Source organism: Rhinoderma darwinii, chromosome 5 (assembly GCF_050947455.1).
Source record: "Rhinoderma darwinii isolate aRhiDar2 chromosome 5, aRhiDar2.hap1, whole genome shotgun sequence".
Taxonomy (NCBI): domain Eukaryota; kingdom Metazoa; phylum Chordata; class Amphibia; order Anura; family Rhinodermatidae; genus Rhinoderma; species Rhinoderma darwinii.
Window position 1 is genome coordinate 126,305,220 of NC_134691.1, and position 16,766 is coordinate 126,321,985.

The following is a 16,766-nucleotide window of genomic DNA, read 5'->3' on the forward strand; positions in this document are numbered from 1 at the left end:
ATTTAAAGCTTTTTGACAGAGATTAAAGAGGCTCTGTCACCAGATTTTGCAACCCCTATCTGCTATTGCAGCAGATAGGCGCTGCAATGTAGATTACAGTAACGTTTTTATTTTTAAAAAACGAGCATTTTTGGCCAAGTTATGACCATTTTTGTAGTTATGCAAATGAGGCTTGCAAAAGTCCAAGTGGGTGTGTTTAAAAGTAAAAGTCCAAGTGGGCGTGTATTATGTGCGTACATCGGGGCGTTTTTAATACTTTTACTAGCTGGGCGCTCTGATGAGAAGTATCATCCACTTCTCTTCACAACGCCCAGCTTCTGACAGTGCAGATCTGTGACATCACTCACAGGTCCTGCATCGTGTCGGCCACATCGGCACCAGAGGCTACAGTTGATTCTGCAGCAGCATCAGCGTTTGCAGGTAAGTCGATCTTACCTGCAAACGTAAGTCGATCTTACCTGCAAACGCTGATGCTGCTGCAGAATCAACTGTAGCCTCTGGTGCCGATGTGGCCGACACGATGCAGGACCTGTGAGTGACGTCACAGATCTGCACTGTCAGAAGCTGGGCGTTGTGAAGAGAAGTGGATGATACTTCTCATCAGAGCGCCCAGCTAGTAAAAGTATTAAAAACGCCCCGATGTACGCACATAATACACGCCCACTTGGACTTTTACTTTTAAACACACCCACTTGGACTTTTGCAAGCCTCATTTGCATAACTACAAAAATGGTCATAACTTGGCCAAAAATGCTCGTTTTTTAAAAATAAAAACGTTACTGTAATCTACATTGCAGCGCCTATCTGCTGCAATAGCAGATAGGGGTTGCAAAATCTGGTGACAGAGCCTCTTTAAATGAAAAAAAACATTGATCTCTGAGACTATTCATAACTATTCACAAATGTCTTTTCTCCGAGATTTCATAAAAGACATATTAGTCTAGTTATTGTGCTATGTCTTCGAACCCAGTAAATTTAATTTCCATTTATGTCAGATATTTTTATATATGCTCCAATGTATCTCCCTTCAACAGTTCACTTTCTAAACCACACAGCATTTTACAAGGTTTTCGAACAACAATCAATCCATTCCACACGAAAAATTCCATCCAAGTCGCTGTAAACATCCAAGTTCCAGTTAATTATTACACAAAAACCAATTATATAATACGAAGGTAAGTTTCATGCACTCAGCTTCATGTCTTTCAAACAGATATACAGCCCAATATCAATTCCTGGAATGGGTTTCTTTTTCTAGATAAGACTTTTCTATGAATTGTAGCACCAATACTAAATGTCGCTATTCAGCAGTCTCTTCCAACTCTCTAATCATAGCGGTGACTGCTGTAGATGTAGATAACCATTTAACCCAGGCATAGAAACTGCTGATGTAAAGGGAATCTGTCACTAGAATTTCAGCCCCTAAACCACAACCATGTTGATATACTGCTAGAGAATAGCTTTTTAAACATGCCCCTGTCAAAAGTGTCCATTTTAGCATTATGTATAAAAAGAACTTATAATATAGTGCACTGTATGTAAATTACCCAAAAATAATCATGTGGGCAGCCCCGGTCTCCTAAGAAGTCATGCAGTCCTGGCTTGATTGACGTCCTACAGGCTGAGATACGTCATTGCAAGCCAAATCCGATGGCATCCAGGGCATACACAGTGAAGCAAATTGTACTTGCCACGACTTCATCTGTGCCCTGCAAATGTGCCGGAAGCCGCCGGAGTTGACTTGCAATGATGTATCCGGGCCTGTGGGCCAACAGTCAAGCTGGAACTGCATGACTCCTCAAGAGACTGGGTCTGCCCACATGTCTGTTCTCGGGTAATGTGCATTCGAATTGCGCTGTATTATAAGTTATTTTTATACATAATATTAAAACAGACAAATGACAGGCATGTTTAGAAAGCTATTTCCCCGCATCATAACAATATGGTGGTGGTTTAGTGGCCAAAAATCTAGTGACAGATTCCATTTAAAATATATTTCACTTACTCATAGTTTTGTACAGTTCATAATTATAGTTATCACACAATCATATTTTAACAGATCTAAAAATAAGTTTTGTGGAACAGTGGTTTTCTGTGTTTCACCGGTTCACACTTATTGGGGTCTGTCAGGGTTTTTGTTGGGCTTTCTGGTATTTTTGACAGCATGAATAGCCCAATATGTAGCACTATTGTCCTAATATATACCAAAACCCTAATGGACTACATTACAGTCTAAGGGGTCCATCATGATTTGCCACAGCATCGGTTTGAAAATACATCTGGCATAGCTGTAATACAGTAGTTTCTTTATGAGCCAACGCATCAACAATAGTGTAAAAAAAAATCCCAAAACACGTCTTGTCTCTGTATTAGAAAATATACTCCACTTAACTACACAACTATTATTTATAGCTTTCAAATTATCTGTAATAAAATAAATCACCACTAACTTTTACAAGTCAACCAACTCTTCTATAATTACCAACAGCAAAGCTACAGCACTTGCATCTATATTATGTACAAATACAACAGAACATAGAAAAATAACATGTTCAGAATAGGTAATTTTGAAATATTTTTTTAAAGACAATATGTGCAATAGTACAAACCAGAAATGTAGGTTTGGATAGCTGTGTCTCATTGTAACAAACGAGATCTTTATGTCTTAGACAGCTAGATTCATATGTTTTTCATAACTGCCCAATTTTACACTTTTTGTATTGGATCCAATCCATTTAGTAGAGTGTTCTAAAGAAATGGGCTATGGCTAAAAGGATTTATTTTTCTAAATGAAAATTAAGTCGCTTAAAAAAAATATTCAGTTCTCTGCTGCAGACAGCAATTCAAACAATGGCTGTTTTTACATGTTCTTACATAGCTAAACAAAAAAATATGTTTTTAACCTTGAGTTATGACTAAAATATAGATGGAGGGATAGTTTAATGCTAAGAAAGAGCAGAATACGTCAATTCTAAACCTTTCCCCTATGTGACTGATTATTAGAAGTGACAACATACAGCGACAGAGCAAGATCTCTCGGTGCCCAAGTCAGGTTTTGTAGATTGTACCCTCCTTGGTTTCTGAAATTCAGCATGACAACTGTTGGTAGGACAATCATTTGTTTAGTTACCTCCGTTTACACTAAAGAGAAGGACTCATTGGGCCCGGTACCTAGAGCATTATCAGAAACTTGGTCACAGTGTCCAATTGGTTTTGCAAAAAAATTGAAAGACAGAGCATTATCTCAGGAATAGATGGTGCCACCCCCCCCCCCCACTCATTGGAACCCTGGGGGTCAGCCTACTTCACCTACCCCTTGTCTCGTCTCTGGCATATTGGGAAAAAATGGATTGAAAATAGATTGCCCAACAAAATGCAACCTAGGCTAAATTCACACTACCGTTACTATACATTTACCTCTCTTCCGTCAGAGGATGAGAGAATCGATATATTAAACGGAAAGCAACGGTTCCGTTAGAATTACCATTGAGTTCAATGGTAATTCTTTTGTATCATTTGCTTTCCGTTTGTCTCCGTTTGCTAAGTTTCCGTTTTTTGAACAGAAACAAAAGTTCTGCAGACTGCACTTTTGTATCCGTTCAAAAAAACGGAAACCTAGCGAATCAAGGCAAAAGGAAAGCCACTGAAACAAAAGAATTACCATTGAAATCAATGGTAATTGTAAGGGAACCGTTGTTTTCTGTTTACTGTATCGATCCTCTCTTCCTCTGACGGAAGAGAGGTAAACGTATTGTAACGCTAGTTTGAAAGAAGCCTTATGCTAACAGATAGAAAGCAAATGAGAAATGGATACTAAAATTTTTTATTTTTTACCACCAAGTTCGGATAGTAAACAAAAAAAACCTGAAGTCCACCAAGCACATGCCCTTAGTTGTAGAAGTAAATAAAACACAGGATGGCTTCACGTTGAAGCTTTATTTTAAACAGGTTTTTTTTCATGGTGGAGCATCCATTTAAACACATTTCATTTTGTTTTTCATAAAAAATAAAATAGTAAATTCAGAATGAAATTACAATTGATTCCAAAAAAGTATTTGTAACTTACCTGGTGTAAAATTATATTGTGCAGAAAACCCAAGAGATTCTAGTTCACCATCAGCAAAAAATTTAATCCACAGAAATCTTCCACTTGATTTTATAAAAGGAGGGCTTTGTTGTCCACAGTAGCGTCCAATAATTGGTGAAAAGCCAAAAGGTCCATCTCGTACCTCAATATGATCAAATTTACATTCCCAGGACGACTCTACGGCATACTTGTCATCAAAATGAAGTTCAATGCATTGTCTGGGGGCCGCTGTAAGAGAAACAAAAAGTAGATCTGAAACACTTTTGTCAGCTCACCAATATACATTATATTTTATATTTAAAGCTCTAAATTATTATTTAAGTCTTGATACAGTGCTTTTACATACTAGAATGATGATCTTGCTTTTTAGATACTAGAATGATGATCTTCGCTGTTTGTTTTAAAATACGAGGTCTCATGAGCATGGCATAGCTGTGAGCAGGACGCTGCACGGTGGCACATGGAGTCCCCTGCTGCTCTGTATCACGATATGAACGAGGATAAAGAGTCGCTTTATTCTGCTAGACTCAGCACAGCCACGTATTATTTGGTCACACATTTACTATATATTTCCCCTGCACTGCCTACTGCAGGACAAATGAGTAGCCATACCATACTACAACTCGCGATGACAGCTGATCGCCAGAAGGTAAAGCAGTTGGGGCAGATTTAATCTTCCAGTACGGACACCCCATTTATTCAAATCTTTATCTGCATAAGCCATTAATGGATACAGACAAAATGTTCAAAACACTGCTATACTTCTATATAAAGCTCTGTTCACATTTGCGTTATGGCGTCGGTCTATAACAAAAGCCACAACACACTGCCAGATCCATTGTACAATGGATACCAAGAGCGCACAATGGACTCTTTTGGTTTCATAGCTCATCAGTGTTCCTGTTGTGGTGTCCATCGTTTGAATGGTAAGGCTGGGTTCACACAACCTATTTTCAGGCGTAAACGAGGCGTCTTATGCCTCGATTTACGCCTGAAAATACGGCCACAATACGTCGGCAAACATCTGCCCATTCATTTGAATGGGTTTGCCGACGTACTGTGCAGACGACCAGTAATTTACGTGTCGTCGTTTGACAGCTGTCAAACGACGACGCGTAAAATGTCTGCCTCGTCAAAGAAGTGCAGGACACTTCTTTGAAATGTAATTTGAGCCGTTTTTCATTGATGGACATGTGTCTTTTTTCAGCCGTACTAACTATGTAACTATGTAACTATGTAAGTCAATGAAGAACAGCTCAAGATTATGGGCGTCAAAGACGCCTCGCATAATGCGAGGAGGAGCTTTTACGTCTGAAACGACGCAGCTGTTTTCTCCTGAAAACAGTCTGTCTTTTCAGATGTAAAAGGAAGCTAGCGTGTGCACATACCCTAAATGTGAACAGAGCATAATGGACCTTTTAAACGGTTCGTTATGGGCCGTGAAAACAAGTGCCGATCAACGAGACAACTTGTTGATCTTCGCTTGTTTGCTCTTTTCACAAGGAGCAATGATTGGTTATGTTTGAGGATGAGGGATTGTTACTACGATCGCTCGACTACACACATTTCCATCATGTCGGCAGTACATCTCGCTGTTTACACAGGGAGATGTGCTGCCAACAACGATAATATTTAATGCTGCATAAATTAGCAGATCAGCCTATGAATGAGCTTTTGCTCTTTAATCGAGTGATCGTTGCCCTGTTGTCACAAGGCAATAATTGGGAACGAGCGTTCATATGAACACTCCTTTGCCCGATCATTGGCCCGTGTAAAAGGGCCTTTAGGCTTTGTGCATTAAATAAATGAATAAGGTACTATTCTAATGCACCTATTTATAAGAACTTGGGCAAAAGTATACCTGAATATTCTTAACCTAGAATGTTGTTGGCACGGAGACATTATCACTACCCATATTATTATTTTATTTTTTTAACGGAACAGAACATACAGTTTTCTGTGTTTCACCAGAATAAAATAGAGTAGAAATTACCATATATAAAACATCTATTCACATTTAAAAAATGTCAAGAATGAATAGGTAAATAAGAAAATGAGAATACTAAATATCATTATGCATCACTTTATACAATACCTCGGGCTATGTATGCATAACACAGCAAACACCTAGAACATTTAAATTCTATTATTGTAATAGTTGCTATCTACTCGTCTGATAAGTGAAATGAGTATTTTGTAGAAGGCTCAGTCAATCAGTATGGGGTATACTGGCCAGATACACAGAGAGTGCACAGAGCACTGATCTAAACCCCACAAAACACTTAATGGGAGGCACTCACTATGGCCTAACATCAGTGGCCGACCTCACTAATGATCTTGTGTATCAATGGATATGAATCCCCACAGCCACGTTCCAAAATCTAGTGGAAAACGCTCCCGGAAGAGATATAGAAACAAATGGGAAAACTGATTTCAAAATAATCACAAATGGTTTTGGCATTAGATGTTTAACAAGAGCATGAGATTGTTTTTTGGTTATACAAATACCTTTGGCCATTTATATATTAGAATCATTTCTATATTAGAATAAAAAAATCCCTAAGCAGTATGGTATATAAATACTATTTTCATTACCGTAAGTGTGAGGTAAAATGTTTAAACTGCGTGCTGTATGTATTGTTTTTTGTTTTTTTTACATGTGGCTCTTGTGACCTATTGTTATTCTCTATTAAAGGTGTTGTCTAGTTTAGTGACAAATCTAATTTCTGATATAATATGACTAATGAGTCTTCTGATTGTTTACAGCGGTGCAAGAATCAGCGGGAGGACTGCCAGAGCATCAACGCTGGATCGCCAGTGGAAAGGAGAGGTGAGTACTGCCTGTTTTTTTAATCCAGGTCATTTTGCAGTCATTTCTAAAAAAAAATTAGAAACCCGGTTAACCCCATTAACACATTTGTTCAAACTATGCATATGTGCAGAAAGGGAATAAAACGTCCAAATAATATACATTATTGCTCACGTCCACTTTCAACCGGATCTCCATAACAACATGCGTAACAGCGGCTCCACGCTGCCGCCAATGCAAAAGTTCCAAGTAATATGATGCCTACACACTTTCTTTGCAGTATAATTCAAGCTTTTATATATAGATTTAATGAATAAAACATTCCATTTATAAATATTTTTCAGTCTTTTTAGCAGGCTTTTTACAGTATATTCTTACATACAGAGTCTACGGCAAGGTGTTTCTTCCACACTGTCAGACCAAGGCACGCTGCAACATTTTGGTGGTCCTCCCCCCTATTTAAGCGAGGGCGTGGAATTAGACACTAAGGGGGATTGCCTTGGCATAGACTCTGTATGTAAACATATATTGCTAAACAAAAGCCTGCTAAAGGGTCTGAAAAAATATATATGGATTGAATGTTTTATTCATTGAATCTACACTCCTCAACATTGAAAGTGCAACACCAAGAAGGATAAGCTGTAAGGTTATGTAAATCGAGGAAGTAACAAGAGTCGCTAAGATCTGCAAATGATCACATTTTCAAGCCCCTAGCTCCAATCTGTGGCATGTGGGAGGAACATAAAAGCCCGATTAAAAGCTATATCACGTGAATAGGAATCAAATATCGAATACCTGAAAATACTGAAATAGACAAAAACAGTCAACTACTTTATGCATAGCCATACTTTAGTAAATAGTTATCAGCAATGAGCATCCCCATTCCTTATCTTTGGCAACTCATTGACATATTTTAAAAACCTTACATTATGTAATTAAGACATCTCCTCTTTTTATATTAATAACTTAAAGAAAATGTCCATTTATGGGTAATGCCTAATGGGAGTCTGAGTCAGCTTGAAATCCATCCACTCTCATTAGAGACTCATTGTTGCTTTGACCCATACCCATGCTTTGTACTGCAGCTCTGCTTGCTCAGTTGGGCTACTGAGTTGGAGCACAAACCTACCACAACCTCTCTAGGAAGACTCTATCTAATACAGCAAGAATATATATATTATTGTTTCATCAACTAAACCGCCAGTAGGAAAATTATTTTGATAACTGCTACACATATAGAGACACAAATGAGTCTCAGTAAGGGCCTGTTCACATCACCGTTTATTTCCGTTCCGGGATTCCGTCGGAGGGTTCCGTCGGGTGAACCCCGCAACGGAAAGTGAAACTGACAGCACAGCTTCCGTTTCAGTCACCATTGATCTCAATGGTGACGGAAACATCGCTAATGCTTTCTGTTCATCACCATTCCGTCTGGTTTCCGGTTTTCTGACGGAATCAATAACGCAGTCGACTACGCTATTGATGCCGTCGGAAAACCGGAAACCAGACGGAATTGTGACGAACGGAAAGCATTAGCGATGTTTCCGTCACCATTGAGATCAATGGTGACTGAAACGGGAGCTGTGCTGTCAGTTTCACTTTCCGTTGCAGGGTTCACCCGACGGAACCCTCCGACGGAACCCCCGGAACGGAAATGAACGGTGATGTGAACAGGCCCTAAGGCTATATTCACACGATCAACTGTCAGTTTTTCATGACCATTTTGCATCAGTGTGTCTCCAAATTTTCATCCATTTCCAGTCCGTCTGTTCGTTTTTAATGGCCGTTTCACATCCGTTTTGCATCAGTTTTTCATGGCCGTTAAAAAAACTGATGAATTTCATTGGTCAGGCTTTTTATGCACCAGCCCCCGAAAACACCCAAAGGAAGGTCACATGTTCACCTAGACACTATTTACAGCCTCCCTGTATATGATGCCACACACCTCCTGTATATGATACCACACACCTTCCTGTATATGATGCCACATACCTCCTGTATATGCCACACACCTTCTGTATATGATGCCACACACCTCCTGTAGATGATGCCACACACCTCCCTGTATATGATGCCACACACCTCCTGTATATGATGCCACACACCTCCTGTATATGATGACACACGCCTACCTGTAGATGCCACACAGCCCCCCTGTAGATGATGCCACACACCTCCCGTATATGATGCCACACACCTCCCTATATATGATGCCACATACCTCCTGCATATGCCACACACCTTCTGTATATGATGCCACACACCTCCTGTATATGCTGCCACACCTCCCTGTATATGATGCCACATACCTCACTGTATATGATGCCACACACATCCTGTATATAATACCACACACCTCCCTGTATATGATGCTACACACCTCCCTGTATACGATGCCACACACCTCCTGTATATGATGCCACACGCCTCCCTGTAGATGCCACACAGCCCTCCTGTAGATGATGCCACACACCTCCCGTATATGATGCCACACACCTCCCTATATATGATGCCACATACCTCCTGCATATGCCACACACCTTCTGCATATGATGCCACATACCTCCTGTATATGATGCCACACCTCCCTGTATATGATGCCACATACCTCACTGTATATGATGCCACACACATCCTGTATATAATACCACACACCTCCCTGTATATGATGCTACACACCTCCCTGTATACGATGCCACACACCTCCCTGTATATGATGCCACATACCTCCTGTAAATTCCACACACCTTCTGTATATGATGCCACATACCTCCTGTAATTTCCACACACCTCACTGTATATGATGCCACACACCTCCTGTATATAATGCCACACACCTCCCTGTATATGATGCCACACACCTCCCTGTATATGATGCCACACACCTTCCTGTATATGATGCCACACACCTCCCTGTATATGATGACACACACCTCCTGTATATGATGCCACACATCTCCCTGTATATGATGCCACACCCCCCTGTATATGATGCCACACACCTCCCTGTATATGATGCCACACACCTCCCTGTAAATGATGCCACACACCTCCTGTATATGATGCCACACACCTCCTGTGTATGATGCCACACACCTTCTGTATATGATGCCACACACCTCCCTGTATATGATGCCACACACCTCCCTGTATATGATGCCACACACCTCCCTGTATATGATGCCACACACCTCACTGTATATGATGCCACTCACCTCCTGTATATAATGCCACACACCTCCCTGTATATGATGCCACACACCTCCCTGTATATGATGCCACACACCTCCCTGTATATGATGCCACACACCTCCGTATATGATGCCACACACCTCCCTGTATATGATGCCACACACCTCCCTGTATATGATGCCACACACCTCCCTGTATATGATGCCACACCTCCCTGTATATGATGCCACACACCTCCTGTATATAATGCAACACACCTCCCTGTATATGATGCCACACACCTCCCTGTATATGATGCCACACACCTCATGTATATGATGCCACACACCTCCTGTATATGATGCCACACACCTCCCTGTATATGATGCCACACACCTCCCTGTATATGATGCCACACCTCCCTGTATATGATGCCACACACCTCCTGTATATGATGCCACATACCTCCTGTATATGATGCCACACACCTCCCTGTATATGATGCCACACACCTCCCTGTGTACGATGCCACACACCTCCCTATATATGCCACACAGCCTCGCTGTATATGCCACACAGCCTCCTGTATATGTTGCCACACAGCCCGACATGAATGCCCTACATACTCACCGATGCAGCGCTGTCTTCTTCAGGTAAGGTCTCTCGTCTTCACGGGATCTGCGGCGACGCAATGACACTCAGCGATGCAGCTCGTCTTCACATGTGGTCTCTCGTCTTCACGTAATCTGCCGAGGCTTCGCAGAAGCCGTGAAGGCAAGAGACCACACCTGAAGAGGTCGGTGCTGCATCGGTGAGTGTCATCGAGCTGCCGATAGCCAAAAAGGGAACTAGTAGTTCCCTTACCAATCCCCATGTCACAGATCCGTTTTAACGGTTGTTACATGTATTGACAGCCGTTAAAAATGGATCCATTGACTTCTATGGAGGCCGTCAGGCCGTGAAAACGGCCAAAAATAGAACATGTACTATTTTTTGACATTCATTATTCACGGGCCATTAAAAAAATGGCCGGGTGAATAAACCCATAGAATATCATTGTTCTGAAAACGGTTAAAAGAACGGCCGTCACACAGCCGTTTTTCACTGTCGTGTGAATAAGGCCTAAATGTGGACCCTTGAGATCTGCTTGAAAAGGCATCTGAGGATTATATAGTTCTAGGAAGACTTTTATTATATGGATTCATCTAGTCTGCAAAACTCCAAATAGTGGCAAATCGGCGGAGTGACATAAAGTTAAAATAATGAAACCGTGAACATTTCATTTAAGACGAAGATAGATAGATAAATATGAGATAGATGATAGATAGATAGATAGATAGATAGATAGATAGATAGATAGATAGATAGATAGATAGATAGATAGATAGATAGATAGATAGATAGATAGATAGATAGATAGATAGATAGATAGATAGACGGACAGACGAACAGACAGACAGACAGATGATAGATAGATTAGATAGATAGATAGATAGATAGATAGATAGATAGATAGATAGACGGACGAACAGACAGACAGACAGATGATAGATAGAATAGATAGATAGATAGATAGATAGATAGATAGATAGATAGATAGATAGATAGATAGATAGATAGATAGATAGATAGATAGATAGATAGATAGATAGATAGATAGATAAGGTAGTGAATATTCTACAGGGACTCATGCTCAAATGAGAACTTTGGACCTAATATCTGGGTTTGAATTATCTTCTTGAACATACTGTATACTGTATTACAAAAACCTGTCTACTGTCCAGCAAAACATTATGAGCTGTCATGCCCATGGCCGTGGGCCGCCAGGCTCACTCACCTCCTGACGCCTGCAACCATGGATCTGCGAGTGCTGGCCCCAGTCTCCTCCTCAGGAGACGCCAGTGCTCACTTCCGCACACCTCGGCTGGGTCCCGTAGGGTCCTGTTCTAGTGCCGTGCTGTGCTGTAGTCGTACCGTGCTGTATCTACACCTGTCCTGCTGCTCCACGCCTGATTTCTACCCGCTGCCTAGTCACAGCCGAGCCTGCCTTGCTACTGTCGGAGCTGCCACAGGTACACTATACGAACGGTGAACTGTGACCTGCACCCTGTTGGCCAGCTGCCATACCGCCAAGGCGGTTCGGCCCAGTGGGTCCACGAACCCAACGTGACAGTACGCTCAGGTCATGGACCCCGCTGCTCGATCCAAGACCAAGATGACATCACAAGCTGCCGTTCCTCCTACTACACCTCCTGGCAGTGTTGAGCCACGTTTTTTTTGCCACTTCCTGACCGCTATGATGGAGACGCGAGGACCTGTGCCAGATCCACTTCCGTCTGTATGCAAGTGCATTTTCGTCTGACGGCGCAAGGGTCACTTTCATCATCTCTCTCCTCACTGGCAAGGCCCTTGCATGGGCGAATCCTATCTGGGAGAGACAAGGACTAGAGACCCGTGACTTCCTGGGCTTACTCCGGACTTTTCGCATGGTGGTTGAGGTGCCTGGACGAGTCTCGTCTGCAGCAGCCTCCTTGATGAACCTACGCCAAGGGGACACCTCCGTGGGCGAGTACGCTGACCACTTCCGCACCCTGGTGGGAGAACTGTTGTGGAACAATGAGGCCCTGGTGGCTAAATTCTGGCATGGACTGTCTTCTAGAATTAAGGACGAGCTTGCCGTCCGAGATCTGCCGTCTACTCTGGATGATCTCATCCTTCTATCCGCCCGGATTGATATGAGGATCCGAGAACGGTCCCAAGAGGCTCGTCGGGGGGGAGGCCTCCCTAGTCCGGTTCCATCGTTACAGCAACCTCTGTTATTCTCTGATGACGATCTTCATATGGAGTCTGTGAGCATGGACCGGTGTAAGCTGTCTTCTCAGGAGAGACAACGCACACGCACTTCGGGACTCTGTCTATATTGCGGCCTCGGAGGCCATCTTGTGCACCTGTGTCCCCAAGAGCCCCAAAGCCTAGGGTTGGTAGGAGAGACAAGCTTGGGTAAAAAAGGACTTCCGTCCAAATTGTCCTTACTAGTGACCATAGTGTCCGGCGAGACAACGCATCAGGTCTCTGCATATCTGGACTCTGGATCCGCTGCTAATTTCATTTGTAGAGACCTGGTGGATCTTCTTCAATTGCCCACTACCCCTCTGGAGAGGCCGTTGATGGTGGCATCTGTAAATGGACTTCCTCTGCCAGATCCAGTTATTGATGTGACCAAGCCGCTGAGGCTCCAAGTGGGAGCTCTCCACTCTGAGTTGCTATAATTTTTTGCCTTGTCCAAGGCCATTAACCCCATGCTGCTGGGTCTGCCTTAGCTCTGACTACATGCCCCAGTCCTGGACTGGAACTCTGGAGAGGTTCTCCAGTGGGGCCCCTGAATGTCACAACCGTTGCCTGGGACAGATTCGTTCGGTTCAGCCTCCTCTGCCTCAGTCATTGGAAGGATTGCCTGGCCATTATGTTGCATTTTCGGATGTCTTCAGCAAGAGGGAGGTGGAGACGCTACCCCCACATCGGGTGTATGACTGTCCTATCGAGCTGATTCCTGGTGCAGCCCTTCCCGTGGTAGGGAGAATGCTCCGCTGGGGACAGTCCTCTAGACTGGCAAGTCACGCGGGGACCCGTAAGACCCGGGATCTGATTGCCCTTCATTTCTGGTGGCCCATGCTGCCCAAGGACATTATGGACTTTGTTTCCTCCTGGTCTGTGTGTGCAGCTAACAAGGTCGCTCACTCCAGGCCTGCTCCAGCCATTGCCTGTGCCTGATGCTCTCTGGCAGCATATAGCTATGGACTTTATTACTGACCTGCCTCTCTCTGCCGAATGCAGTACTGTCTGGGTGGTGGTGGATCGGTTTTTGAAGATGGCCTACTTCGTTCCTCTGACCAGTCTTAATTCTGCTCCTCAACTGGCCAAGCTGTTTATCCAACACATCTTCCGCCTGCACGGCTTGCCACAGCATATTGTGTCTGATCAGGGGGTTCAGTTCACCTCGAGGTTCTGGAGAGCCCTCTGCGGAGTCCTAGGTGTGAAATTTGACTTTTCCTCGGCCTACCATCCTCAGTCCAATGGTCATGTTGAGAGGATCAATCAGATCTTGGAGAACTACCTACGCCATTTCTTCTCTAAGCAGCATGATTACTGGGTGCAGTTGCTTCCGTGGGCTGAGTTCTCTTATAACAATCATACCAGCGAGTCCACAAGGAACACACCGTTCTTCATTGTCCTTGATCACCTCCACGAATACCTCTCCTGGTGCCTGATACGTCCGAGGTACCAGCTGCTGACACGGCCTTTAGGGACTTTCTACAGATCTGGCAGCAGACTCGATCCTGCTGGTGGTTGACCGTATGAAACGGAAGGCAGACACAAGGAGAAGAGAACCACCTAATTTTCTTCCTGGCACAAATGTCTGGCTGTCCTCCAGGAACATTTGACAGAGGGTTCCGTCATGCAAGTTTGCTCCCAGGTTCCTCGGACCCTTCGAGATCCTGCAACGGATCAACCCTGTCACCTACAAGCTTCGGCTGCCTCCTGCCCTCAAGATCCCCAATTCCTTTCATGTCTCTCTCCTAAAACCGGTGGTCCTGAATCACTTTACCAAAACTCCTAGCCCTGCAGTTGCCTCCAGCGGCCCTTCAGACACCTTCGAGGTTAAGGAGATCTTGGACACCAAGAAAGTGAGAGGAAAGACTTTTTATTTGGTGAATTGGAGGGGGTTTGGTCCTGAAGAGAGGTCCTGGGACCCAATGGAGAACCTCAATGCTCCTACCCTTCTGAAGAAGTTTTTTTCACGTTCTGGTCTCAAGAAGAGGGGGCGTAAGAGGAGGGGATACTGTCATGCTCATGACAGCGGGCCGTCAGTCTCACTCACCTCCTGAGGCCCGCAGCCATGGGCCTGCGAGCGCTGGCCCCAGTCTCCTCCTCAGGAGATGCCAGCGCTCACTTCCGCTCACCTGGGCCGGGTCCCAGACTTTTATGTGTAATTAGCCCATAGCACCCTGGACTATAAGTAGAGACCAGCCCCTTACTTCCAAGCCTGAGCGTTGTTGTCGTATCCTAAGTTTGTCTTGCAAATAGTCCCCTAGTGTTTCCTGCTCCCAGTGTTCCATGTTCCTGTATCCTGTTCTAGTGCCGTGCTGTGCTGTAGTCGTGCCGTGCTGTATCTACGCCTGTCCTGCTGCTCCACGCCTGACGTCTACCCGCTGCCTAGTCCCAGCCGAGCCTGCCTTGCTACTGTCCGAGCTGCCACAGGTACCTTATACGGACTGTGACCTGCACCCTGTTGGCCAGCTGCCATACCGCCAAGGCGGTACGGCCCAATGGGTCCACGAACCCTACGTGACATGAGCATTGTGAAGAAATCATTCATATACATGTTGTAATAGCTTCCTAGTGAAATTCCAACTTCTCAAAAGGGATTTGTTTAGTTACCATATCAGATAATTATTTTTCACAGTCTCACAGACATGTCTATTCCGTGCATATAACTGCAAACAGGAAAATGTAGGTGTGGATAAATCTGTCCACTGAAACTCTGAATATAGTCAAATCTCAATGGTGCATTCTAGATTCTAAAATGAGATAATAATGAGTTTACAGATGTCAATTTGTAATCAGTTTTATAGTAAACTTGTGGCTTTGAGAAAGCACACGTCAACATGGGCAATTTACATGATTCAGAAATGCAGAAAAATGCACAATAGAGACACATTAATAGGTTCTTGTACAATAAATACAAATATAAAATCTCCTCATTGCCTCATATTGTTCCAACTTCATATATTTGTGTGGTGACTATTCACCTGTTTTCTCCAGTGACTTGTGTCCCCTTCACACTAACAGACCAACAACTCCCTGCCTACCTGCGCATATGGAGTTCTAGTCATTCTGCTTCCCTAAAGCCGCTCTTTCTGTAGTGCAAATTTCACACTGAAGCGGCAAAAATAATTTTACATAATAAAGGAAGGTCCATGACTGGTATGAAAATTATTATTGGAAAAAGTAGCAATATCCTTTATCATTCCAAAATGTTTCACATTGATATGATCAGGGACAGGAAGATCAGAAATCACGCTGAGCATACTGATGAACAGTGAAATAACAATGGAGAAAAGGTAATAAATAAATACTACCGTTTCTCCCTATATCGGTATTAAAGCTTCATATCTGTCCAGTAAACTTATTTTAATTATATTGAATTTACCCATTGCCTACTTTAAAGGGGTTGTCCAGTTAAGAAAACACATTTTCATATACACTATTAGGGAATTCTGAGTTAATAGAGGGGGGGTCCAGGTTCAGGATCCTATTCTCTAGGCCAGAGTGGAGAGCAGTTGCAAAGAGTGTCTCTTGTTCTGGAGGACCTGTCCTGTCTTACACACAGAAATTGATATAGGTTGGCACTGCGTAATACTAAGTTTCTTATGTGGCGGCGCTGCTGGGAAATTGAACACTTACTGTCAGGTTTCATAACAGATTACAGCTGATCGCTGTGAGTCCTAGCAGTGGGACACTTCGTGATCAGCTTATTGTCCAGGAACAATTCTAACAAGTAGGGATTGTCCAAAGCGCAGAACCCCTTTAATAGTCCTATGCTCTGTAAAATAAATCTCTGACGCATTCTTATATTCAATTGGCCCAAACCTTCCACTATTACACCAATGACTGATATATCCATTTTATACAAAGCAC

The 16,766-nt window shown here is 43.2% G+C and overlaps 1 protein-coding gene across 1 annotated transcript in view; it reads right to left on the bottom strand.

Annotated features, from left to right (window-relative positions):
- NETO1 (neuropilin and tolloid like 1) overlaps positions 1–16,766 on the bottom strand; it is a 147,309-nt gene that overhangs the window by 114,359 nt on the left and 16,184 nt on the right. Inside the window, exon 4 of the mRNA XM_075826477.1 lies at positions 4,067–4,315. Coding sequence (XP_075682592.1) covers positions 4,067–4,315 — 249 coding nt within the window. The remainder of the gene's footprint in view (positions 1–4,066; positions 4,316–16,766) is intronic.